The 25,891-nt window shown below is 49.2% G+C and overlaps 9 protein-coding genes across 9 annotated transcripts; 4 read left to right on the top strand and 5 right to left on the bottom strand.

Moving 5' to 3' along the window:
• Positions 1-4,750: 4,750 nt before the first annotated feature.
• On the top strand, positions 4,751-6,466 carry N7503_009595 (C2H2-type zinc finger protein; the record flags this gene model as incomplete). Its single annotated transcript, XM_057069141.1, has 3 exons — positions 4,751-5,214; positions 5,279-5,757; positions 5,812-6,466. 3 exons carry the CDS (start codon positions 4,751-4,753, stop codon positions 5,928-5,930), a joined length of 1,062 nt encoding a protein of 353 aa, XP_056915752.1. The 3' UTR covers positions 5,931-6,466.
• A 774-nt stretch (positions 6,467-7,240) lies between these two features.
• Positions 7,241-8,718, bottom strand: N7503_009594 (putative plasma membrane SNARE protein (Sec9); the record flags this gene model as incomplete). The annotated part of the gene is made up of 2 exons (XM_057069140.1): positions 7,241-7,472; positions 7,525-8,718. 2 exons carry the CDS (start codon positions 8,716-8,718, stop codon positions 7,413-7,415), a joined length of 1,254 nt encoding a protein of 417 aa, XP_056915751.1. The 3' UTR covers positions 7,241-7,412.
• A 403-nt stretch (positions 8,719-9,121) lies between these two features.
• Positions 9,122-11,410, top strand: N7503_009593 (Sec1 family protein; the record flags this gene model as incomplete). Its single annotated transcript, XM_057069139.1, has 4 exons — positions 9,122-9,193; positions 9,241-9,436; positions 9,657-9,868; positions 9,920-11,410. 4 exons carry the CDS (start codon positions 9,122-9,124, stop codon positions 11,408-11,410), a joined length of 1,971 nt encoding a protein of 656 aa, XP_056915750.1.
• A 157-nt stretch (positions 11,411-11,567) lies between these two features.
• Positions 11,568-14,860, bottom strand: N7503_009592 (telomere length regulation TEL2 family protein; the record flags this gene model as incomplete). The annotated part of the gene is made up of 6 exons (XM_057069138.1): positions 11,568-12,048; positions 12,113-12,829; positions 12,877-13,399; positions 13,451-13,537; positions 13,585-13,935; positions 13,987-14,860. 6 exons carry the CDS (start codon positions 14,858-14,860, stop codon positions 11,568-11,570), a joined length of 3,033 nt encoding a protein of 1,010 aa, XP_056915749.1.
• A 294-nt stretch (positions 14,861-15,154) lies between these two features.
• Positions 15,155-16,717, top strand: N7503_009591 (NEDD8-activating protein UBA3; the record flags this gene model as incomplete). The annotated part of the gene is made up of 6 exons (XM_057069137.1): positions 15,155-15,198; positions 15,254-15,355; positions 15,411-15,416; positions 15,476-15,555; positions 15,611-15,907; positions 15,966-16,717. The coding sequence occupies 6 exons, from the start codon at positions 15,155-15,157 to the stop codon at positions 16,715-16,717; spliced, it is 1,281 nt and encodes a 426-aa protein (XP_056915748.1).
• Positions 16,718-16,990: 273 nt separating this feature from the next.
• On the bottom strand, positions 16,991-18,235 carry N7503_009590 (DNA-directed RNA polymerase core subunit RPC40; the record flags this gene model as incomplete). The annotated part of the gene is made up of 3 exons (XM_057069136.1): positions 16,991-17,965; positions 18,026-18,130; positions 18,191-18,235. 3 exons carry the CDS (start codon positions 18,233-18,235, stop codon positions 16,991-16,993), a joined length of 1,125 nt encoding a protein of 374 aa, XP_056915747.1.
• A 288-nt stretch (positions 18,236-18,523) lies between these two features.
• On the top strand, positions 18,524-20,570 carry N7503_009589 (NADH-quinone oxidoreductase subunit D). Its single transcript, XM_057069135.1, has 3 exons — positions 18,524-19,294; positions 19,380-20,100; positions 20,160-20,570. Exons 1-3 carry the CDS (start codon positions 18,629-18,631, stop codon positions 20,195-20,197), a joined length of 1,425 nt encoding a protein of 474 aa, XP_056915746.1. The 5' UTR covers positions 18,524-18,628; the 3' UTR covers positions 20,198-20,570.
• An 847-nt stretch (positions 20,571-21,417) lies between these two features.
• On the bottom strand, positions 21,418-23,720 carry N7503_009588 (uncharacterized protein; the record flags this gene model as incomplete). Its single annotated transcript, XM_057069134.1, has 2 exons — positions 21,418-22,575; positions 22,626-23,720. 2 exons carry the CDS (start codon positions 23,718-23,720, stop codon positions 21,418-21,420), a joined length of 2,253 nt encoding a protein of 750 aa, XP_056915745.1.
• Positions 23,721-24,634: 914 nt separating this feature from the next.
• On the bottom strand, positions 24,635-25,688 carry N7503_009587 (uncharacterized protein; the record flags this gene model as incomplete). Its single annotated transcript, XM_057069133.1, has 3 exons — positions 24,635-24,750; positions 24,826-25,055; positions 25,114-25,688. The coding sequence occupies 3 exons, from the start codon at positions 25,686-25,688 to the stop codon at positions 24,635-24,637; spliced, it is 921 nt and encodes a 306-aa protein (XP_056915744.1).
• Between the last annotated feature and the right edge of the window lie 203 nt (positions 25,689-25,891).

Below are 25,891 nucleotides of genomic sequence, written 5' to 3'. Positions count from 1 at the left end.
ACCCTTTTGCCAATTTAGCCGGTATGGCCGCGCACCCGCGCCAGACCTTCCTCCATTTCATTAGTGGAGATGAATCTCGGACTTCCTGGATCAGCTGGAAAAATGTGGCTCCAGTGCATGTTTCATGGTTGCTTTTCTATGTATAGAAACAGTCGATTTGATCTGATGCAGATGACGAAGCAGACTTAATTATCAATATATTAAACAAAGCATTAGCTTGTACTCCATAAAAACTGCAACATCGGTCCGTCAAATAAGTCCGAATGGTGCACATGAGAAATTCGGAAACTCGGATTTAGAGGACAATCTCTTTGACGATCTGCCGTGTGGACACCGCCAAGATCGGAGCCCCGTGCAGATGACAGCCCTGAGAGAGAATGCGACCTAGGTTCCCCCACTAGTAAAGCCTCCAGGTTACATATCGACACGTCGGGTGACTAGAACTTATGCATGGTGATAAGAAAACCTTATATGAATCTTTTCTACGCATCAGATTGATTGCCCCGTTTCGTGTATGCAAATAAATACTGTAGATGAGGGAAATTGATTTTCTGTTTTGCCGTAACACCGCTATGTTGCCTACTGCGTGCGAAGTGGGTCCTGGCTGATTTCTCGTAGGGCGGAATTACAGTATGACGGTCTTGTTGATCACCGTCATGACGTCGGGCAGATCTTGAATGCACGATGTTCATCATGGTTCTTCATGACAGCTACGCAATCATCTAGATGATGGCTTTGAGATGTGTGTGTTGTCGCATGCTCGACCCCTCCGCATTCCGGGGTGTCCCGCATTTTCAGTTTGGGATAGTATTTCTCCGACAATTCAGCGGGCATGAAAATGTTGACCGCCCTTTCATGAGGGCGAATTTTCAGCGCGTTCCTCGGGAGTCAGAAGGACAATAGAAGTAAGATAGCCGGGAATCCGAAGTGCAGAGGTAGACTTGTCCCTTTCGGGGAGTTTGGGGAGTTGTTTGAGACGCGTCATGAGTGAGCCGTGTTACAAAGCCCTGATCTGGCTTAGTGGCAGAAAAGCGGTCAGTTGGGGTATTTGACCTCGCAACTTGCCAAGTCTCCACCACCAACCCGTGTGTTGCATGGACCTCTTATCCTCCCCCTATGGAGGGGACAAGAGAGGAAAAAATTAAGTAAAAATTGACCCAAAGGAAAATTCAATTTCAAACACAAAGTTGAGACAAAGATACACTTTGACATTCGATCTTTTCCTCAAACCCTGTTTATCCGGCTCCCTCCGTGTAATATGGCCCTAACGGTCTTTATACTTTTTATACTTGCATATTAAGTTTAGACTGTTAGAGGAGAGAGATGTCATGGTTTGAGATATACTGGGCCAAGCTTCGTAAGTCAACGGATTTCATGAAACCGGGGGGAGCATTGCCCCCCCCCCCATCCACCCGTGGACTCCTATTTTCTCTCCAACGTTATTTCCCTTCACAATGAAAACAAGGATTTTCTCCTATCCCAATGATGCAACCCATCCGTTCAATCCTACCGGTGAGTTCTTGAGTGGGCCAGACACGGGATGGCTTAAAGGGCAGTGCTTGTTTTTCCCAGTTCGCGCATTGACCTAAAGCCACTGATGGAGCAAAGGGGGACAATAATCTCCCCAAGCGCGTTCTGGCGCTCCAACCCGCCATTTGCCTAGATTCATCGGCTTCGTCGGCCAGACCCTAAAGGAACTTTTTTTCTCCTAATCACCGGGTCCATAGGGTGGAAAATCGATCTCCCCCCTTCCCGTCCACTAGTTGGATGGAGAACCACTCCGCGGAATAGTAGAAACACAGCCCCCTCGATAAACAGACTATAGAGATGATCACAATATAAAACTTTGGTTCGACATTAGAATTTGGTATTGGAGTCGTTCGAGCTCACATTGCCTACTCCAACTGGGCTTCCATGTGTTTTGGATTTGTGAAGGACCCACGGTCGCCATCGAGGAACGGTCACTCGACCCATGGCTAGAGTCAGACTTTCCGCTTTCAGCGAACCTGACGGTTCCCATCTCCCTTATCCACGGATTATGAGTCGTTTGATTTTTTTTCTGGAAAATTATCATAACCATGGAACTATCAAGCCATTCGTCCTTGGGATGAACGGAAATGCGGAGAGGCCAATTGCAAAAGACGTTGGGAGAAGCCACACAGCAATTGGGTAAAGTTAAGGCCCATGGTTCTGACATGAAGGATGATTTCCGATAGCTCCCCCACCCGTGGCGGCGGTGGCTGCTCCTGTGATCCCCCGGGGCTTTTCGGTTTAGTTCGGGGTGGTACGAGAGAATATACAATTTTGAGTGTGTACACCAAAGTCTACTGACATTAACCACGAGTGTGAAAAGGGTAAGGTTTCAAAGTTAAATCTCGGGAGAGGAATCTTCAGCCTCCCTCGGCTATACCTCAGATCCCTTGTGATCACGAAGCTTAGCGGTTTGACTGGTCTCGGGGATTTCCATCTCGGGGACCTTGGCATTGACTTTTCTCCAACCCGTTGCCACGGGCAGTCGACTGGTCCCACCATGAAAGAGAGGGGTTAACCCCCATTACGATTCAGTAAAGACAAAATCGGATAATAAGTGTGATGTGTCCGATGGTAAGCCCAAAGGTCACATCTGCCGCGCTATTGCAGGAGCCGCGCCGCTAATGCCCCCATGGCGGGATGTGCTGGTCCGCCCTCTGACGTCGGTGTTCAGCTGCCCCCTCGTAGTAGGCCATGGCTTTTGCAAGGCGATGGCAAAATACGAGGAATGACTGTACCTGTGCCGGACTTGGTCCCCTTCCCCGTCGCACGGTGGTTGGGTGATACGGGTCGCAGGCGGCAAATGGGGTCCCGGGAATACCTCCAGGAGAAAAATCCGGCATTCCGTCATCACCGGCAAAGGCTTGCGTTTTTCCCCTTTGTACAACGCCCATGGGAACACGGTGTAACGGGGATCTCTGTGGAGCGGAGGAAGTCCGACCAATTTTTTCCCTTTTCTTTTTTTATTTTCCTAGTGGAGTATTTTGGCATCGTACATCCTCCACACTGGAAATGGGTCGCGATGAGGTAAGGCTTGATAGAAACTCCGAAACAGTCCCCCTCGTCCAACGTCGTCATCATGCACATTCTTTTCCATTTTCATTGGTGTGTAGGAGAATAAAATCGGTAAAAAATTCCTTGACCATCAGAGAATGGGAGCGGATCAGAATGCAGGCGTCAATAATGTACAAGCTATTGATTCGATAATTCGAGTTGGGGGTTTGAAAACCTAGTTTCGAGAATAATGAATTTAATGAAGTCAAGTAAGGTCTCAATGCGCTAAACCTTCTCTGGCCCGTGTCAAAAAGTCCCTTTTGGGGGGAATCGTCACAATCGTTTTTCCCTTTCTGATTCTTTTTGCCTCCCATGTCCTGATCCAATCATGATGGTTCCAAGGTCGTGGGTCTTTCCTCCCACATTTGGGTTTGGCTGAGCACCATGGCCCAGTGGCCAACCCTAACCCGAGAAGGGGTTCAAGCTTCAATGCATCGTGCTTCCCCCCCTAAGTCGGGATTTGCCTTTGGATTCATCATTTTATTCAGAAAAAAAAAATGTATCAGAGGGAGAATTATCTCTTCAGGACATGATATTGCCTCCCAGTTTCCCCTCAAATGCGCCAAATAACCTCGTAAAGGCATCAAACTCACCCCGGAACGGGTATACCCTTTGACGTATCGTTGGGATCTACCACTTTCCCCGCTACTTTGAAACACCACACCAGGGCGAACCTTGGTCGCTGCATCGTGAGTTTATTTCTTGGCGTCCCTTTTCTTTTTAATCATTTTTGCCTTATCTTACCTAGCGTCTCCATAGACACGGCACAGGTGGACTAGTCTGTGCGGGACATTCCCTGACCAAATAGTCTCTCCTATATACTCCGTCACAGTAAAAAAATCCACCTGGAAGCTGAGGTCACCGACTGCTTTTTGGGTCCCATGATTTGGCTTCTATTCTTTAATTTTAATCTGGCTCCAGTCTACATTTGTCCGGTCACGGAGGGGACTGCCTTTTGGACGTTCTTCACTCTTGATTGTTGAGTAGTACATTCTTGCGTCGCGTTAAATAAGGATTTCTCTAGATCTTCCATTCCTCAGCCTGATCTGGGCGGATTGTTCAATGTGTAGAGGAGGATGAAAAAGTATGGAAATGTAATTCCATCCTATCTTATGGTCCATGTATATACCAGAAAGGATGGAAATAAATTCAAATCCCAAAAAATTCAAGAGGGTCCGAGGAACTGGTTCCCGTTCGTGGAGCCACTTTTGACACTAAAGCAGTCCAATCCTGCAAGATAAAAATAAGAAACCGAATTATTTGATATTATGGATTTTATGGAGCCGTGAGTAAAATTACTGTATTATTTCCAAACGATCTGCAACCGTCCCCGAGGGACGTCGTCAGTGGCACTGGAGTGTATCGTGCACTATACTGTCCCTTCTTAAGCTTCGCCGATCCCCTTCCCCAGACTGTTTCTACCTCCCCCTTTCACCTGCTTTTTATTCTTTTTAAATTTGCATTAAAGTAATCTGATCTTCGGGCTTATCACTTCCTCCTTTCTACCTTTCACTCTTCCTTACCCCCCGATCAACAAAGTCGATCAGTTTGCATTGGACTCCCAAGCTTCACAACCTCTTTGGGCAACAATCAACCCCAAGACACAAAAAATTCCCTTCACTCGACGCGTATATTCGGCTCGCGGTTTCACGCGACCCTATTCTCCATGACGATGGTTATTGAAAATCAGAACCGCCAGTACGGCGGCATGAGCTTCGACAATGTCTACCACCACAACCCACCACAATTCACAGACCCCTGGGCTACCGCGCATACCACCTCTCACTCGACTCCCCCTGTCTATGCGACATCCATGGGCAACAGTGCCAGCATCCCCATCAACCCCGTCAAGTCAGAGGAAGTCGGCCGACCAACCGCCATGTCCATGCCCTACCCCAACATTCCCGTGTCGGCACCGTCGCTGGTGCCTGGCAGCAACTACACAGCTACTGGCTACGGCCCAGAGGTGATGGCAATGCAACATGATGTACCGCGCACTGGTTTTGAGCAGGCCCCCACCTACACCACAGCTCCCCCCATGAGCAGCTTCGCGCCCTCCAGCTATGCGCCAGTCAGCTACGCTCCCATCCACCCTTCCCAGTCCCAAGACGCCCGTCGCATGTCGCATTCGTAAGTTCTCCCGGCCACATTTCACACCTCAAAAGGTTACATTTCTAACGCGTGAAATATGCAGAGATGCTCGTGTGGGTTCTTCTCAAGCTCCACCAGGCGCTCCCACCTTTGGAGACGCGCTCGACGCCAGCCGAGGAATGGTGGCGCTCAGCCAGGATTTGACTCCCCGGAACATTTACGGGCCTCGCGGTGCCCGCGGTTCGACTGATTCCTACGGTTTCCCTTCAACACACTCCTCTGCTTCCTCCATTTCCTCGGGCGGCAACTACCCCTACTACAGCGCCTCCGTGGGCTCTGTGGATTCTTCCGTGACCGATTACAGCTCGAGCACCTCCGAGTCATATGAGTCGCGCACTCTGCCCCGGCCGACCAGCCTGTTGGCTGGTAGCGCGCCTGCCGGTCCCCAGTCTATGATGAGCCAGTTCAGCTCCAAGATGCCCTCCAACACCCAAAAGAAGCACAAGTGTAAGGTCTGCGACAAGCGCTTCACGCGTCCTTCTTCGTTGCAGACACACATGTACAGCCACACTGGCGAGAAGCGTAAGTTCCTCCATTGAACACCAAGACTCCAAACAGACACTAACAGAAATACAGCATTCGCTTGTGATGTTGCAGGCTGTGGACGACACTTCTCCGTTGTCTCAAACTTGCGTCGCCATAAGAAGGTGCACAAGGGCGAGAAAGACTGCGGCTCCCAAGACGAAGACGAGTAAATTTCTCGCTCAAAAGATGCAATGACCTTCTCTTCTACTCAAGTGATTCAACTTGAGTCCCTTTGAGAGCTCTACCCTTCCCTACCAGCCTGCGCGAAAAAAAAGAGCGCGCCAAATATCCCTCCCACCCCATACCCTCTATTCCGACTACAGAACCCGCCCTTGCCTTCTGCCGAGTTTCGTCCAGTTCAACTGTGTTGACTCTGGATTAATTAGACTCATGCTCCTCATTGTACAACACTGTGGATCTCATTTCTCATTTCTCATCTATTTCCTTCTACGCTACATTACAGGGCTTTGGAAGTCATATATACCCGTGTACAGGATTCTGTCACACTCTGGGGTTCATCGGATACGGTACAAGGGCCACCATGGGAAGGGAGAGCCATTTCTTTGACGCATTTTCACATTTTTTCCTTTGTTTATCATGTTATGACCATAGAGGTTCCGGCTGGTTTGCGTTCCTGGTTGTTTCTTTCTCTTCTTTCGCTAGACACTGGGAGTCACCTGTTGTTTTTGTTTTCGATACCATGGGCTTGTGATGATTCGATGCGTTCTACTCTTTTGGGCACTTTCTTCTTCGTGTCTGTTTTGCCTATCGCTGCAGACCATTCTGTTCTAATCTTCTCTTCTTCTCTACTTGCATCTATCTTGCATGTTAGATTTTCTTTTTTCCTTTACACTTTTCGCGTGTGCGCGATCAAATCATGTTTCTCACCCTCCTTCCGGTTGGTTGATTTGACTTTTGGGTTCTTTTGAGGGTCGCCCTCTGTTTCCACCGGGTCTGTGTTTCGAGGATTGCACCGGTTGTGCAATTGGGTTGGTGTTGGATGTGATACCCGTGGCATTGGTGCGAAAGCGCCTCGTCTGTTTGACACTTTATTCTCGGTTTGATGCTGGCGGGTTGGCTTATCGCTTGAAGAGCCCGCTGGTGTTAGTTCCGCTCTACAGTCGCTATAGTTCAGATTAATTGTCTAATCCACAATTGAGCGCTCAAGGCATTTTGAGATTCATTTCAATTGGTTCTTTTTAGTAATGTAGTTAGTGTAGCTGAGAAAGGAAATGATCGTCATGCTCCTATCTTATAGTTCCCTAGACGATCCCCATCGTCTCAATCAGCGCAAGTTAGAACCGCCTGGGCAGCGCAAGTCAGATGTGGAGATTTAACAATTTAAGCACAAGGCGGTTCCTTGACCGCTACTCTAGTACGGGAAAGAAGAAGTGGCATAGATCAATGAGATGCAACGACTATTCGAACAACGGCACGGGCTTCAATTATGCACAAGAAGAGGATAGAATTATGATACTAAATCCATAGTCTAAATCGCCGTCTCGAGATCCTGCTAATATCCAGAATGCAGGATTAAGAAAAAGCCAGCCCTAAACGCCGTGGTTTGTTGATGTTTCGCAATGAAAAGAAGTAGATGATTATTGTCTTGCACAGCACCAGGCATATCCAAGCTCTTCGCGCAACAAGTGGGCTTAGCGGATCCGGTCCAGCTTGGCCCGATTCATGGCAAGTTGATCGTCGACGAAGTCGCTCTGCACAAATTAGCATCTGAATTACATAGTCCATGGGAGCAATGGCACTTACCTTGCCTGTAATGCGCTCCAAGTGGCGGTTCTGCTCGTCAAGCTCACGACCAGTGGCCTTGGCCAGACCGTTCAGCCGACCAGCGGCACCACTGAGAAGATCCAAGTTCTGCTCAATCTCATCCTCCATAGCCTCATCTTCGCTATCGGCCTCGAACTGGTACTTAGCACGCTCGGTGACACTAGCCTTCTTGGGCTTGGCTTGCTTGGAGTTCTCGCGATCGATATCACGGAACATGCGATCCATTCGGGCATTGCTCTGGAAAGCTTCCGATCGGGTACCATCGCGAGCATCACGCTCCTCACGATGGGTGTTGAGGACCCGTTCGTCACGTTCCCGACGGCGCGAGGCACTAGTGAATGGGTTGGACACATGCACGGCGAACATGCTCTTGTTCAATGTCTTCAGCTCCCGTGCCTTCTCCTCAGCAAGACGTCCCTCAACAGTTGCCATATCCAAGCTCTGCTCCGCACCGTGGACCAACTCACCCTGGGCACCCAGACGAGCCAGAGTGGTACGACCTGTCTCCTCAGCCTGGGCCGCCACACGAAGAGCATTCCGAGTCGATGAAACGTCGCCCTGCTTAACGTGGCGCATCTCCTGCTTTGTCGCCTGAACAGATTCCTCTTCCTCTTCCTCCGCTGTCAGCTGGCGGTCCTCAAACTTGGCCATGCTGTATTCATTGCTGCCGCCACCGTAGGAAGGTTGTTCCCCCTGTCCTCCCTCACTGTACGGAGGCGGCGCAGCGCCACCAGGACGCTGAGCGCGGTCCCTGGCGCCTCCAAACAGTTCATTGCGCGCCGCATCTCCCGCATTGGGATCATTAGGGTCGGTGCTACCCAATCCTCCGTAGCCCCCGGAGCCATACCGGGATGCTGCTCCGGCGCCAGCGCCAGCATTTCCGTTGCCGAAGCGATCACTGCCGTATCCACCTTGGTTACCGTAGGCGTTGGGAGTGTAGCCGGAGTACTTGTTGTCCGATGGGATGCTGTGGGGCCCGTTGGCGCCAGACTGGTCGGGCATAGGTGCCACGCCGGCGTTTATCTTGGCCTTGGTGTAGGGGTCTGTGGGAATGGGCTGAGCGTAGGGATTGGAGTTCTGCGGGGGGCTCTTGTTTTTGCGGGAGCCGAACAGCGCACGGCGGTTGCTGTCCTCGTCGCCATCGTTCTTATCGGATTTCTTGAAGAAGCCCATGGTGGGGGGTTGAAGGGATATTTTTTTGTTTGCTGAAAATCGAGGGGATATGAGTTGGTCGAGAGAACGTCAATCAGAGAACGAAGAGACAAATCAACAAGTCAATCCGAGAGAAAGAAACACAGCAAGAGAAATGGGAAATAAGAAGTCAAAATGTCAAAGTGGTCAGGGGAGCTGCAGGCAGTCGAGACCGTTCTGTAATTTTGGTAATTGTATTATACCGGCATACACATACTAAATATTGAAAATATGGTGGCGATCTAGGGACCATGACAGTACAGAGACAGGCAATCATTTTGAGTCAGCGGAGCTAAGCCCCAAGCGGCAACTTCGCCATCCCCGCGTTATTTTTGGTGTTGACGTTGTTGCCTGAGCTCACAGCCTCCTTTTCTTTCTTGGAGCGATGGCACCTCAGGGAGATGCTGACCACTGCAGAGACAAGGCCCGCAGGGACCTGCTGGCCCTGCTTGAGGGCGTGAGTAACACCCCCTCAGTTCCTCAGCCCTTTCTAATGGCGTGCAGGCTCGGGGCAAGAAGAACCTCGTTATCAGTCAGGAACTGGCCGGTCCAGTCGGTCTCTTCGTCAAATTCTCCGTACTGCAGGAATATGGCGTAGATCGAGTGTTCTTGCTGGAAAATGCGAACATTGACTCGTCTCAGCGCAATGTCGTATTCCTCATTCGGGGCGAGAAGGCGCAGCATGTGCGTATTGTCGCAGGTAGGTGTCTTTATGACGCTTTAATTCGCTTTATGTGTTTTGCCTGGTGTATACACACTCTTTTGGGACAGCATTAGATCTTCGCAGACGAATCTCCTACTCGGCGAATCCTTTTCAAGTTCCCTAGAATGAGAGCAAAGCCCATATATTGGCTTTCATTCCAAGTTAATTGTCGATGGAGGGTCATCAGAGTGGGCTAACAACTTTTTTTTTTTTTTAGAACAAATCAAACGATTGCAGAACAACGGGAATGTGGAGCATGAATTCTTCATCTTCTTTACTCCCAGGCGGACCCTTGTGAGCAATGCCGTACTGGAAGAGGCCGGCATCACTGGCGATGTCAATATCGCCGAGTTTCCGCTTCATTTTTTACCGCTTGAACAAGATATCTTGTCACTAGAGCTGGAAAGTGCTTTCGGTGACCTTTACTTGGTATGAAATCTACCATGAAACCAGCTAAATCCGTATTGACGATAGCTATAGAACAAGGACCCCGGATGTATCTTCCATTCTGCCAAGGCGTTGATGGGAATTCAACAGCGTCACGGCTATTTTCCTCGTATCGTTGGCAAAGGCGACAATGCACGACGGTTGGCAGATCTTTTGCTGCGCATGCGCAAAGAGCTTGATGCAGAAGAAAGCTCCGGGTTGGCAGATCCATCCGCCCGGGGGCTACTTCCCAGTGCAAATACAGAGAACCTCATCATTATCGACCGTGATGTGGATTTTGGAACTCCACTGTTAACGCAACTCACATACGAAGGCCTGATTGATGAATACGTCGGCATCAAGAACAACCAAGCTGATGTTGACACCAGTATTGTGGGACAGGGACCAGCACCACAGGCCCAAGAATCATCTAAGACGCCTCAGCAGGCCAAGCAAGGTCTGAAAAGGAAGATTCAATTAGATGCATCCGACCAACTGTTCAATCAGCTGCGAGATGCAAACTTTGCTATTGTGGGCGACATCCTGAACAAGGTAGCCCGCCGCTTAGAAACCGAGTATGAAAGCCGCCATACCGCGAAAACCACAAACGAGCTCCGAGAATTTGTCAACAAATTACCCACTTACCAGCTGGAGCATCAATCGCTTCGGACCCACACTAATCTCGCAGAGGAGATCATGCGTCTGACCCGCTCCGAGACCTTCCGGAAGATCCTTGAGGTGCAGCAAAACAATGCCGCGGGAGCCGACCCCACATATCAACATGAAACAATCGAAGAGCTCATTGCTCGCGATGCGCCCCTGAAGAGCGTGCTTCGACTCCTGTGTCTGGAGTCGTGTATGGCCGGAGGCCTTCGTCCTCGGGACCTAGAAAACTTCAAGCGCCAAGTTGTTCAGGCCTACGGACACCAGCACCTCCTGACTTTCTGGGCTCTGGAGAAAATGGAACTCCTTCAGCCCCGATCTTCTGCAACGACCATGCTTCTCCCCACTTCTGGATCCCAGGCGGGCACAAAGACTAATTACGGATACCTGCGGAAGAACTTGCGTCTCGTCATCGAAGAAGTCAGCGAGAAAGACCCTAACGACATCTCTTACGTCTACAGTGGATTTGCCCCACTCAGCGTGAGATTGGTCCAGTGCGTATTGCAAAAGCCATACATCTTATCTCTCATCAAGGGCGGATCACCTGTGGCATCCATAAACAACGCTAGCACTGCCTCTCCCGGCTGGCTCGGATTCGAAGACGTGGTCAAGAGTGCTCGGGGATCCACCTTCAGTATTGTCCAGAAGGGCGATGACAAGGCCGTTCGGGCCCGCCAAACTCTTAGTGGTAATAATGCTACGAAGGTGGTGTATGTGTTCTTCCTGGGTGGCATTACATTCACGGAGATCGCTGCATTGCGATTCATTGCGGCCCAGGAGGCGCCACGCCGGAAAATCATTATTTGTACGACCGGTATTATCAGTGGCGATCGCATGATGGAAGCCGCTATTGAGAAGCAGAGCTTCGCAAAAGCCGAGTAGCCTCTTTTACCACATTCATCTCGGATCTAGCGTTTATCTGGGTAGTTATTCAAATGATACCACTTTCTTATCCTCAAAGAATACTGCTGCATAGCTTTCGAATGTTTGTCACACGTAGTATCTGCATTAATTTTTTGAGCTGGCTCTGTCTAGTAAATCAATACTTAAATCCGGCATTAACTCCCATCAAGCGGCCCTGGTATCGTTCCGTGATTTCTCCAATCCGAATCATTACACCAGCAGCTAGAGTCCGTACCTGATCCTGTGTATCGACAGGCGCGTTGGAGCTTGTTCTACCTGGAGCAGCAGGTGTGTTATCGAACACCTGAGAAGCCCACTCGCGCAATTCAATCACCTGATTCGCGCACTCCGTGACAAGGCGCTCTTCACCGTTCGATCCCGAGGCAATGTTCAAGTCTATGGCTGCGAGAAACAGGGTAAGAAGTGCAGCAGTGACTGTCGGATCATTGGAAATGGGACTTGTGTGTAACGACAAGAGTAGCGAGAGGGTGTCGTGGGTAAGACCTGGCAAGAATGTAGAATGTGGACCGGAGGTAGTAAGAATAAGGGAGAGAGTTTGAAGAAAGAGGGTGAGAATATGGGGGATCATGAACGGGTTGTGAGATGACACCGATGAGCTATTGTGTGAAAGTTAGCGGAAAACGGTCTTTCGTCTTTCAATGGAACGGGGAGGATACGCACGAGGAGAATTGGAGCATCATCACGGTGAATCGGTTGGTAAGAGGGTAGAAGAAGCCCTCAGCAAGAACCTTATAAAAATCCTTCGCAACTGACTTCTGCCGCTGCGCATCGCGCTGTTGGCGCTTCTTCTCAACTTCCATGCGGGTCGAAAAAGTGCGCACTTTGAGTGCATTTGGTCCTGTTATTGCATCAGCTGCATTAGCCGCCATCGGCTGCAGCGATGCTTTGGACATTTCTCTGGTGAGTGCTGCGATGGGAGAATCCTTGGACTCTTGGAACATGGCATCCAATGCTGGCGCAAGGCGTTTAGATGGGAATGAAGTATCCTGTAAGGCAGGAAGGCCTAATGCTTTGGCATCGTCCTCTCCATTTCCGGAGATTTCGCGAGCGCTGAGACCCAGGGCCGTGAGCACGGCGGATCGCTGAACCTGGGACAGGTCGCCTTCAAAGAAGAACGCTGCGAACCAGCGGCCCATTTTGAGAGGCTGGGAGACGATCAAGGCAATCATACTCTGGAGCCGTGCTTCATGGAATTGCGGATGATTGCTGTCGTTCTGGAGACCGACAATTGTTAGGGCTAGCTCCTCGACATGCTCGGCAAGCTCGCTGCCAAATCCGATCTTACGGCGGATCAGACTCGGTGCTGTGGTGATAGCGAGGTGATAACGCTCGACATTTTCGTTGTCTCGGAGACATGTGACTAGGTCACGGATGTACCTGGCAGATGTTAGATACGCCGAGTGCAGGGTTTTTGAATGACTTACACAGGTGCTGTTGGCTTGTTTCGTTGAACTAGCGTTGCATCCTCATCATCATCCTCTGCATCATCGTCGGGCTTCTCATACGGAATGAGATCCTCATCTTCTGGCTCATCACCCTCATCTTCATCATCGCTGATAACCTCTACTATCCTTTGGGGACGCGAAATCGGTTTAGGTTTCTTAGCCTTCGGGGGAGAAGATAAGGACTCGTCTGCCCTTAAAAGAGACTTCATAGACTCAAAAGGTCCAACGTCATCTCGAGATTTAATCAGGCTCAGATACCATTTGGTTTCTGCGCTCTGCATCTCTTCAAGGTCGAACTTCATTGACTTCCCAGGCTCCTCCACAAGCTCAGACATGCCCGTTCCAACGATCATGCCCATGAAGCGTGCTCTATTAGAAGATGCGGCAAGTCGATTGGAGATTGCATTCAAAAAGGCTGCTGAGCGACCGACCTCTTTGATTTGAGAGGGATCAAGTCGACTAAGACGGCCTGCAGCCAAGAGAATAATTTGAGCATTGGCTACTGTATGTTAGTATACTAGACAACATAAGATTGGGCAAGACTTGAGCAGACCTTCGTGTTCGCGGTCACTATTGTGATTGATAGCGAACTTATCACCAAAGTGCTCAAGGCCGCGAATTATCAAATTTTTAAGTGCATCTATTCATAGTCAGCAGATGAAAAGGGGACATGTTTAATGAGCCTACCGTTTTCATTATCGTAAGTCGCTAAGATAGTTCGGTTAACACCAACTGGAAATGCTGCCGCAAATCGGCCTTTTGCGAGCCAGTCTGTGATCTCTTCCTTAAAATGTGGTCGATCCCCAATGATTATGAACAACAAAGTTGCTGCTCCATTAACAACATCGGTGCATGCATCTGAGTCGTTAGGGTAATTGCATAGGCGAATCGATGGATATCTGATGGGTAAATCCATGAGTATGAGTTGAAGGATAGTGAGCTGTGCTGATAGCCTGAGCTTATCAACAAACAAACAGAATCTTGTGGAGAATGACTGATCACGGAGAAGACTTGTATATATCTCCGGAATCAAGGAAGCTGAAAAAATTTAGAACGTTTGTTTGAAGAAAGTTCGCAAGAAAAGCTTACATGAATAACCCAGGCTGAGAGCTCGCTCCGTGAATGAGGCGACAAAAGACCAGCCGCCTTCGTCATTAGTATCAAGCTTTGAGATGAAGTGGGAGATGTTTGCACCAAGCCATGACGCATAGCGACGGCCATCTCCAACCCAGGTGATTGAAGATAATTGGATTTGATCAGCCACAGTAAGCGCTTCTGCTGCGGTGGACACGATCTTGCCAGAGGCGACAAGAGACACAAGTTCGTTCCACGAGACCTTCTGCCTAGTGTGATTGTCATAAAGAGACAGATTATCACCATAAAGACGAAATAAAAAGTCCTTGGGCTCCAACAAGGCAGCAAGAACAGATATGATATCTTGAATAGCAGAATGGCTACTTGAGCCTTGGGCTTGCTGGGAAGATGCTCGGGCAGATGCGATGAGAGATCGAAGGCGAGCCACAAGAGAACCGATACCAGCAACACTGCTCAAGCAACGCAATAAGGCGGCCCTGATTTTTGTGCTTCTGACCTTCTTGTCATTTCCCACAACAGCCGCCCAGTGGTCCGGGATGGTGGTGCTGACTAAAATTTGGAGGACCTGAGCTGATACAGGACCAGGAACTCGAATGTCAACATTGAGTGTTTTGGACTTGTTGAATGGATCAAGTGCAGCTAAAATCGCTGAGATCTGCTCCGAAGAAGGCTGTGATTTTAGTACATCTATAATCTGAATCGGAGTCAAATCCTCATCCAGGCCAATCACACTGGGGTTTGTGAGGGCATCGTTGCGAGGCTTTGAGTCAACGGTTGACAATGAATGATCAGAATCTTGCTTAACGGTTTTGATAGCCGTCAAAAGCCCATCCATACTGACTGTTGCTCGTTGAAAAGATGAGTCCATGATTGTGGTATCGTATCGGATGTCTTGTATGCGGGTTTGTCACGTGTCGCGTCCGCCTCATCAAACACCGCATTGCATTTCCCTCCGCCAACACAACTTACATCAGGACAGAGTCACATCAAAAATAAATGACACTTGAGACTCTGGGAGCTTAAAACATCTTGCTTTAGAACATCCTCATCAGGCTGCACCCCAACGTCAAGAAATCGACTATTAACGTGAAGCGGGTTTAATCACGGAAACCAGTCAACCCACGCTCCGCCAACTGCTTAATCGAGCCCACTTCTTTCCATAATGGCTACAGCTGTTATTGGATCATCAGGTGACAAAGGCCGTTGGTAAGTTCTATTTGGGCTCATCCACGATTTACTACTTTGTTTACACATAATATAGGAATCACCTGTACAAGGTCCTATCCAAGCCTGGTCCTTTCAGTGATGAGGACTGGGTACCAGGACAAGGTACAATTAATACCCTGGAATCCTCCAAAATTCTGTAAGATAAAAGGGCCTTGACAAATCTTAACCACTGGTACTGATGATGACTTTAGTGTGATGTTCGTCCCGTTACAATTGTATCAATCCAGGGCAAGGTCAACAACTAACGTGAATTCAGCGGAGCTGGTGGACTAGGCTGCGAAATTCTGAAGAATCTTGCGCTCTCAGGGTTCAAAGATATCCATGTCATTGATATGGGTAGGTCTATCCATGCTACTTTGCGAGGATGACATCACTGACATAGGCCTGGCAGACACTATTGATATCTCAAATCTCAACCGACAGTTTTTATTTCGCCAAGCTGATATCGGCAAGCCCAAAGCAGAAGTTGCTGCTGCCTTTGTGGAGAAGCGAGTAAAGGGAGTCAATATCACGCCTTACGTTGGCAAGATTCAGGATAAAGATGAGGATTACTACATGCAATTTAAGATCATCATCTGCGGCCTTGACAGCATCGAGGCTCGCCGCTGGATCAATTCTACTCTAGTTGGGATGGTTGATTTCGAAAACCCCGAGAGTCTCAAGCCTCTCATTGATGGTGGAACTGAAGGTTGGCATCTGTCTTGAAATTTGGTACTTGTGAAGACGCATGTTAATTGAGGGAATAGGATTCAAGGGACAGGCTCGTGTAATCTTGCCAACTCTTTCATCATGCATTGAGTGCCAGCTAGATATGCATGCCCCTCGACCTGCAGTGCCTCTCTGTACCATTGCTACTATTCCTCGTCAGCCCCAGCACTGCATCGAATGGGCGCACCAGATTGCCTGGCAAGAAAAACGAAAAGATGATACATTTGACAGCGATGACATGGAGCACATCTCCTGGGTGTATAATGAAGCTCTGCAACGAGCTCAGCATTTTCATATTCATGGTGTGACCTTCCAGATGACCCAGGGAGTAGTGAAGAACATTATTCCAGCCATCGCATCGACGAATGCAGTGATCGCAGCATCCACGACATCCGAGGTGTTGAAAATTGCCACCTCCTGCAACCCATATCTCGACAACTACATGATGTATGCTGGCGAAGAGGGTGTTTACACATACACGTTCGAGGCAGAGAAGAAAGAGGATTGTCCCGTGTGTGGCAACCTTGCCCGTAAGATGGATGTGGATGCAAACATGACGTTGGGCGAATTTATTGAGAGTCTCGGCGAGAAGGCTGAGGCCCAATTAAAGAAGCCAAGTCTTCGGACAGAGGAAAGAACGCTTTACCAGCGTTTCCCGCCTCAGTTAGAGGAGCACACAAGGCCAAACCTCCGACTGAAGCTGGGTGAGCTCGTCGAGAATGGCCAGGAGATTGCGGTCAGTGATCCAGCCTACACGATCGACTTCCGCTACCGACTTCACTTCAAATAAAGAACTCAAAACTGTACTATCCCTTCCGACTATGAAGGGTTTACAATGTTACGATGAGATGTCAGTTTTCAGTTAACTCTTAGAATTCAAAGACAGCTAGCTGCCAGCCTTCTGCTCTAACAACCAGGGTATCCGGACTCCAGTCTCGTAAGACCAACTTTTTAGACCGAACTTTTCGTAAATGTACAGCTCAAACGAAGCCAATTAAAACATGCCAACGCCAGTCAAATGCATTATATAAGAAGCCGCCGTGGAATGAATGATTCCATGACCTTACGCCATCAGATCATTCAGACCGCGCTTCCACCGAGCGCATTTCAACTTCAGAACCTTGACGGACTCCAGGAAAAGAGTGTCACTCTCGAACTGACCCGAACTCTCGACGTTGAAAATGAAGTGATCCCGAACACGTCCCAGCTTCACCTTACCCTGGAACTCCTCGTGGCGCAGGCACTCTCGGCTGACGGTATCGTTGAAAGCATCCTTCACGACAGCCTTCTGCTCACCGGCGTGTCCCTCGTATCCGCTTCCAGCACGGGAAGCCTCCTCCGAAGTAACGGGCTCAAGGCCAATAACGCCCTTGGGGAAACACTTGGCAAACTTCTTAGCATCCTCGCCGATAATGGGGCGCAGGATCTGAATGTCCGGCAGGAGACGGTAGGACGCAGTTGCGACAGGGGAGAATTTGGCGTGATCAGCACCGATACCCTTAACACAGTGCAGCTCCATCTCGATTTTCTGACCGGGGCGCATCTTAGCGATCAGGATGTCAGGCTGGACAGCGCGAATCGCACCATCGCCGACAAAGAACTGTTCCTGGCGACCGACAGGGGTGAAAGTGAGATGCTTGGAGTAGACATGAGCGTTGTTGTATAGCTTGCGAGGATCGGTCTCATCATCGGCAACGTCAGGGTTCTGTGTGCATTCGATATCGAGTTGCATCACAACGGTGTTGAAGTCGGTGAGTTCGGGAGCTGCGGATCCCTCGTCTCCGGGGGCTTTCTGCTCCCATTGCATCCAGTTGATTCCCTCCACGGAGCCCTTCAGCGGGATAAGTCCGAGACGCTGCGCGAGTACCTCATCTTGAATGACGGAGGTGTTGTTGTGAACGTAGACGGTTTCGATTGCCAGAGTAGGGATTTCGGCCATCAGGATGCGGCGGAATGCATTGGCGACGGCAGCATCGAGTCCGATCAGTGAGAACGAGGCCTCGTACGGGTCATTGCGGTGGTATTCGACCTTGAAGTCCTGTGGTGGGGCATTATGAGCATATATCTTTTTTCTTCGCTAACCCTGGATTTGACATACGTTCTTGAACTGGTCGAGAGCCCACCCATGCGATTCTCCAGGCCAATGGCCAGGGAAGTCTGTTGAGGGGATGTTGGTAACAGTCTCTGCGTTGACACCGATGATCTAGGAATGGTCAGTCCTATGAACAGTTAAGAAAAAATGTACATTGACTTTAGTACTCACACGGCGACGTTGCAGCTCCTCCTGCGACGGAACAAGAGGCGCCATGGTGTGAAGGGTGGGGTTGGACTGTGAAGGTGAAGATTGAAATTTGGCAGATCGGCGATAAGAATAATTTCTTGAGGTGATTTTCTGGCACGAGTGCCTGAGGCATTAGTAAAACTAGAGACTTTCCAAAGTTACAATTTATTACGTAGTACCCGCTGCCATATCTGCGGTATTTTACGAAATGTTCTGTCAACCAACCAGGATTGGGCTGATGACCCGACAGCTATCCACGTGACTGTGCCAAAACTGGAGCGCGACCTCCATCTTCATTATTGCCAGGTTCCTTTCCCGCAGTAGCTGAGAGCATCCACTTTGCCTTGTTGGATGCGCCTGGATTGAGGAGCCCGTTCCGTCTTACCCTCAATTGGTCCATCTCCCCTCACATCTACCTCCATGGCCGCCTCTTTCGCTCGCCTGGCGGGCAATGCGCCCAAAAGACTCTGTCTCCGCCCCTCCACTTCCCTTCACACATCTGTGCCTCGATCCCGCTCGATAACCACCACCGTCTCTCGCCAACATGCCGAAGCCACCAGCTACCAGGCCACACGGCTGATTCCGACCGACCCGAGCTTCACTTCCCTGGCCAACAAGGGGCTTCCCGAGAACCCCGATGCCGCTGCTCTCGAGTCCGAGGCTGAGGGTATCAATCGCAAGATCCGTCACTACACAGTCAACTTCGGTCCTCAGCATCCGGCTGCTCACGGTGTGTTGCGATTGATTCTGGAACTCAATGGAGAGGAGATTGTCCGCGCCGATCCTCACGTCGGTCTGCTGCACCGTGGTACCGAGAAATTGATTGAGTACAAAACCTACATGCAGGCTCTTCCCTACTTTGACCGATTGGATTACGTTTCCATGATGACCAACGAGCAGTGCTTTGCTCTTGCGGTTGAGAAGCTTTTGAACGTTGAGATCCCAGACCGTGCCAAGTGGATTCGTACCCTGTTCGGCGAGATGACTCGTATCCTGAACCACCTCATGTCCGTCCTTTCCCACGCCATGGACGTTGGTGCTTTGACACCTTTCCTGTGGGGATTCGAGGAGCGTGAGAAGCTTATGGTTAGTTCCCAGGTGCCCAATGGGTTGTGGTAAAAGAACATATAAAAAAGTACATTCGCTAACCAAGGATTTCGTTGTGACTTAGGAATTCTACGAGCGTGTTTCCGGTGCCCGTCTCCACGCTGCCTACGTTCGCCCCGGTGGTGTGTCGCAGGATTTGCCTCTCGGCCTTCTTGACGACATTTACCAATGGGCTACCCAGTTCGGTGACCGTATCGATGAGACTGAGGAGCTGCTTACCGATAACCGTATCTGGAAGGCTCGTACCCAGGGTGTCGGTGTTGTCAACGCCACCGATGCGCTCAACATGAGTTTCACTGGTGTGATGCTCCGTGGTTCCGGTGTTCCGTGGGATATCCGTAAGTCGCAGCCTTATGACGCCTACGACCAGGTCGAGTTCGACGTCCCTGTCGGTGTCAACGGTGACTGCTACGACCGTTACCTGTGCCGTATGGAGGAGTTCCGCCAGTCCCTCCGCATTATCCACCAGTGCTTGAACAAGATGCCGGCTGGACCCGTCCGGGTTGAGGATTACAAGATTTCACCGCCTCCCCGTGCTGCCATGAAGGAGAACATGGAGGCCTTGATCCACCACTTCCTTCTCTTCACCAAGGGTTACTCTGTGCCCCCAGGTGAGACTTACTCGGCCATTGAGGCCCCTAAGGGTGAGATGGGTGTGTTCCTTGTCAGTGACGGCAGTGAGCGCCCTTACCGCTGCAAGATCCGTGCCCCCGGTTTTGCCCACTTGGGTGGCTTTGACCAGGTGTCCCGTGGTCACCTGTTGGCCGATGCTGTCGCTATTATTGGTAAGTCCCTTGACATGGATTTTGTATTGACAAATGCTAATGTTGGGTGTTTTTTCCAGGTACCATGGATTTGGTGTTCGGTGAGGTTGACCGGTAAAAGCGCTCCCGCAACGCAATAATAAAAAACAAAAACGGAAAAAAAAGGAAGAAGACGAAATGACCCCCCTTTTTCTAGAAGGCGGTTTCGCCATTATGGGGGGTTGAAATCATGCAAGATGGAAATTCCATCTATGTGATCACCTTTGGACCCCTCAACTCTCACCCAGGTGTACCAATTTTCCCATGTTTTCTTCTCATGGCGTTGTTCTATTATGTCTTGTCGTTTCTCTCTTTTGTCTCTTTCTATTTACCCTGATCTCTCATAAGCCCTGTGTATAGTGAACTCGATTCTTTTGAGACATTTCCTGTTTCAAGTATCCATCCCGTATTATAGTTACCTCAACAAGGTCGTAGACCATCCATTTTCATGTCATTCCGACTGACTATTCTCTTGCTCAGTATAATGTCTTGACTCATTAGGGGTCACCTGCGTTACTTTCATAATATAGCTACCTTCAACGATCAAGTAACTGCGAATGCAGAGACTTCCATGCCATGTATGATACTTACCATTAATGACACTGCCTACATCACAAAGATGTGAGGTAGTACCTGCGCCAAAAATGGCTATTTCTGACGCCAGTCTAAGCACCCAATTTACTTCCTGTCGTTAGGTATAGTTTCCATAAACTTCAATGACTATTTCGAGCCGCTGACTATATATTCACTTTGGAAGTTTGCATCTTCGTGCGGTTCGTGCTATAAGTTAGAAAAGATCCCAGGGCTTTCACCTCATCCTAGATTCTTGAACCTGGGAGTGTCTTGATTATCAGGCAAAAACTCCCGCGTATCATCCTTTGGGTTTTAATCGCATTGATATGCATTCAGAAGGAGTTAGCCCCACAGCCAAGACTATAGTAATGTAGGCAGAAATGCCGCGTCTAGTACTGTTATGGCTACCTAACTGTAACATTAAGTATTATTCTGCCATTATATATAAGAGCTATTGACCCACATGAGCGAAGTTGCACCTAGCATATGCCGAGGGAGTGTTTACTCGTAGTCAATGGGAGAGGCTGAGGTACCAAATGGAAGTTAATTTATGAAGCTGAAAGTTATCTTCCACTAACCCGACTATATGTGTCATAAGACTCAGAACAAGTCCAGTCTCCTTAAGAGCATAAGGCTAATTTATCGTAGTGGTACAATGAATTAATATCTGCATATATCAAAAAGTTTTATATTACACCTTCGAATTGATTATGAGCCCTGTTCTGACTAGCAAGCGAGTGAGAAGTCCGACATAAGGACAATCGTGACAATTATCGTAGAGAGCTTGCAGGTAAGCTCCGTCGAGGTCGACGAGGCTACGACTGAGCCCGAGAGGAGGGTCCAGGAACCCTTGGCGTCCGAGCCAATGTTAGTGGTAAAGCTGCTACCGGCGGTGTTATCAAAGAAGCATGTCAGAGTGCTTGATGTGGTCCCTCCAGCGAGATAAAAGTATGCAGAGAAGGTGTAAGTCTCTCCCACGACAGTGGTGACGGTCTGCTCAATCGTGGCAGTACTGGAGCCAAGGGATGTGCTTTGCAACTCCACACTGTAATCGGAGTCGTAGCCAGATGCGTATGAGTTCACACGGCCGAACCCAGTGTGGGCAGTTGTCCATGAGGTGAGCGAGGCGTCATCAAAGTTCGGGTTCTGGATTACATTGGTGCCGCAGGTGGCGGCGGCGGCAGTGGCTGTAGAGGTTAGTGTCGTGGTGCTGGTTATCGAGACCGTCTCGGTGACAGTCACGTCAACGACGTCGGTAGTCAGGATCGTGTTGGTCACGGTGGCCGTGACGTCGACGGTAGTAGGTACCGTCACTAGGAGATCAACGGTTTGCGTAATCGCAGACGTGGATGTGGCAGTTACCACTGCAATTGCGTCTACTGTTGTAGTCTCTGTTGAAGTGGACGTAGTATCGAATGTTGCGGTGGCCGTGAGGTCTATTGTTTGTGTGACGGTGGGGCTGACTGTCAGCTCAGTGGTATCGGAGATTGTCTCCGTCAATGTGGTGAAGCTCGTAAACGAGTCCGTCACATCGACCGTCGAATCCTCAGCGATTGTGACTGTTGCAATGGCGGTACTTTCGGCCGTGGCTGTCAATGTAATATCCTCGGTGATAACTGCGGTGATAGACTCTATCAGGGTTGTGATCTGGTCTTCTGTTGCAATGATTGTGACTGGCTGAGTGCTAATCGAAGTTCTGGAAACGGTGAGGGTAGATGCCTCAAAGACAGTGGCTGTCTCAACAATATCGACAATGGTGGTACTAAGCTCATCAACTGTAGCGAGGGAAGTAAACCAATCCGTCACCGTGTCGGTAACATGATGGGTAACGTAGGCTGTGACCTCTTCATGGCAGGTAATATGGGCGGTGGAGGTTTCGCATATCTTTAAATTGATTAGCTTTTATCTCACCAATATAGAGAAGCAAAACGCACAGTTCCCTGAAGGGTGGTGGTGGTATAAACTGTCGACTTGCACGGCGCAATCTTTAGCTCCAGGCATGCGCTAGAGAGAAGATCGTGGGATATTGTCCGTAAATGCGCTGGTGTGACGTATGCAGGCTCTTTCTCGACTATTTCCCAACGCTTATCAAGCGCCACGGTGACTACATCCGTGGTGGTAGCGGTTTTAGCGTCGGTAATGGCACTCGTGATGGTTGCGGTGGTGTAATCCGTTGCAGTTATCGGGACCGAAGTGGTAATGGTCTCAACGTCAGTCTGAAGCACGGTCACGGGCAGAGTATGTGTAGCCGTCGCCTCAACTTCTGCTGTAGTTGTGGTTGTGATAGTATCAGTCGCTGTTGCTGTCGCGGTAGCAAAAAAGGAAAGAGTGGTTGTCTCAGTATATAAGTTGGTTAAGCTGACGGTGACCAATTGAGTTAAAGTGTTTGTGAACCAGTTGGTGATGTCGGCAGTGATCTCGTCGGCTACCACGGAGGTTATCTGGTCTGTGACCGTGCTGGTAGCTGTGTTGGTGATTGTCTCGGTGGTGATGCCAGTCACCGTGATAGAAGCCAAATCTGTGATTGTCTCGGTCACTAAGTTCGTCGCGTAACTGGTCATCAATATCGTCTCAGTCTCTGATATCGTCTCAGGCAGGACCGAGACGACCACATCAGTCGCAGTCACCGCCTGGATATCGGTCACCGTCAAGGCAATAGCACTGGTTTCGGTGACGATCCGAAGGTCAGTTTCTGTATGCTCGACGTGCTTGCTAACAGTGACAGTCGTCGCGTCCGTCATAGTTCGGGTGACTCGATCGTGTTGATAATCTGTGAGAGTCTTCGTGACATGGATAGTGGTTGGATGGAGTCTTCGGGTCTCCGTCACCATGGTCGTCTCGCATGAAAGATCGAGGTAATGCCGGCAAAAGGGCACACCCCTATCCGGCGAGTCTTTCACCAGACTGACGACATGGCTGAGCCGGTCACTTTTGCCCTTATTGAGATGATAGTTGGGCTCATGACCTTGCTCGGCCGGCAAAGCAATGACGGTGCCGACTGCCCATGCGAGCAGCAGAGACGTCCGCATCGTGATAGAGGGATATCAAAAGAATGTGAGGTGAGGTCTTCATGGTTCTGAACTCAAGCGACAGACTTTATTCTGTTAGCAGTGGCGTTAGCAGTATCATCGAGGCCATAAAACCGACATCGTCCTGGCAAAATAAAGCGACCTCGGACGAATCGTCGTCGAGTGCGGCTGAACGCTATTGACCGGCCGGGGAGGATCCACTGAGACTAAACTCCACTGGTCGAAAAACATCGTTGACAGGGCCTATTCAGCCGACAAGTCGTCGTCACCACCCCCTTTTAAGCAAACCGGAGATCATGTTACCCTAACGGATTCTTTTTCTCACGGGCAGTCCGATGTGGCAAAACCTCAATGTGGCTGATCAGAATATACTGTGGATCTTTTTAAGCATTGAGGAGAATGCCTAGGTGCTTGGCGTCATCTTGCCAAGATAAAGTCAATGCTTGAGGGTATCAGCAGAGAGTGATGTGATCTAAGAGACATTATGATCGATTCCATCTGATCGTCCTTATTTCTGTGCTCAGTGATCCGGAATGATTTTGTCAACAACTCCGGGGTAAGTTTTGGCGGATACACGTGACATGCAATGCTCTAGATAGAGTACATGTTGACAACTTAATATTAGATACAATTCAATAAGGCCCAAGGCACCTGACCGACGAATCTTCCTAGTCTATAAGGACTCATTTCTATTTCATAAGAACAGGAGGCAGTAGTACTGCTATGGAGTAAGCGAATCAACAGAAGATAAAAACGAATGGAAATTAGCAACGATAATTCTAACTCTATAATGAGATTACTCCAAAATCCAGCGAATCAAAAGACTAGGGTAAAAGTAGATAATCAAGAGAGAACGAGATACTTTAGCCGTGAAAAAGTTGACTGAAACACGGGTGCCTCTGGGTCTCTCTTCATCAGAGTGAGCCAGAAGAGCCCGCAGAAGTCTCAGATGTGCTCACCTTAGAACTCTGATCATCAGGTTGTACGTCTTTGCCACCGTACTTTTTGGTTACTGGGTCCCAGTTAAGACCTATCGGTAGAAATATAATTATGGTCAGCTTGGTTCAACAAATAAATAAAGTTCAAAGAAGTTGAGGTAACTCACGTCTCCCCACATAAACGATACCAGGAATGTCAACATGCTTCTCGTCAGAAATAGGATTCCATACAGCACGACCGACATTTACCTTAAATCGCACATAATCTTCCCCCTCTTTCCGCTCATCATGAAAAGGCAGCGTGTGATTGTAATTGAACCTGTCGTAAAAGTCCTGAGCAGTAGCAGCCGGGATATCGAGAATCTTGGCCTCGTTCAGACGATAGACATATTGAGAACTGTATAATAAGTTAGTATATTTAGATAACATGCATATGAAAACCAATGAGAACTCACGTAAAGTCTTTGCAGCCTACTATATTATAGTCCTCGATATTGAATCCACACGGGACAAAATTGCTGGCTGAAATGACCTCAAGGAAGTCTTTGACTGTCTTGCCTGAACTTCTGCCGACCCTGCCCCTCCTGGTAGCTCTCATGGGTACATCAAAGGCGTATGCTGCCCTTTTGTGCACGCCATCATACGTGAATGTTTTTACTTGCACATCGGCAGCGTTCCGTAGATGACCCGCTAGGTCCGTTAGATCAACCTGGAGATCGATTGTAAGTCCCGCGGTACCAGCGACCATATATGCAGTATCATGTTCTTGTTTATGCTGGAAAGTCAGCCTAGTGATAGTGTGATTCGTCGGGTGTTCCTTATTGCTGGGATTTTCCCCTTTATATACTACCTCGACAGAAAATTTTGCAACTTTCTTGGCTCTTATAGACTGAGGGATATCCTCTATCTTCGTGAAATCCCAATTCTTCTGAGGAGGCTCGGCAGGAGGCCCGAGGGCAACTTTCTTTGCTGGTGGTCCACCGCCGTCCGGCGGGGAGGCCGATCTCTTTTTTCCTGCTAATCCGGTCATTTTGATGTCGTTGGTAGATCTGTTCTTAGTAGTATTCTTGTGCGGAAGCTGTAGTCGAGTAAGGATTCTTGTAATTTAAATCGAAAAGTATAGTCGTCGAAAAATTATAGGTTGACAATAGCAATATACTTAAGTAGTTGTGAGTCTTTCAAACCTATCATTTCTAGAATGGAGTTTCAGAGTTGACTACAATTAGATCGAGT

This window comes from Penicillium pulvis, assembly GCF_028828015.1.
Source record: "Penicillium pulvis strain IBT 33274 chromosome Unknown scaffold_8_segment0_segment0, whole genome shotgun sequence".
In the NCBI taxonomy this organism is placed as follows: Eukaryota; Fungi; Ascomycota; class Eurotiomycetes; order Eurotiales; family Aspergillaceae; genus Penicillium; species Penicillium pulvis.
The sequence above is the reverse complement of the archived record's forward strand: the minus strand, read 5'-3'. Positions and strand labels throughout refer to the sequence as shown.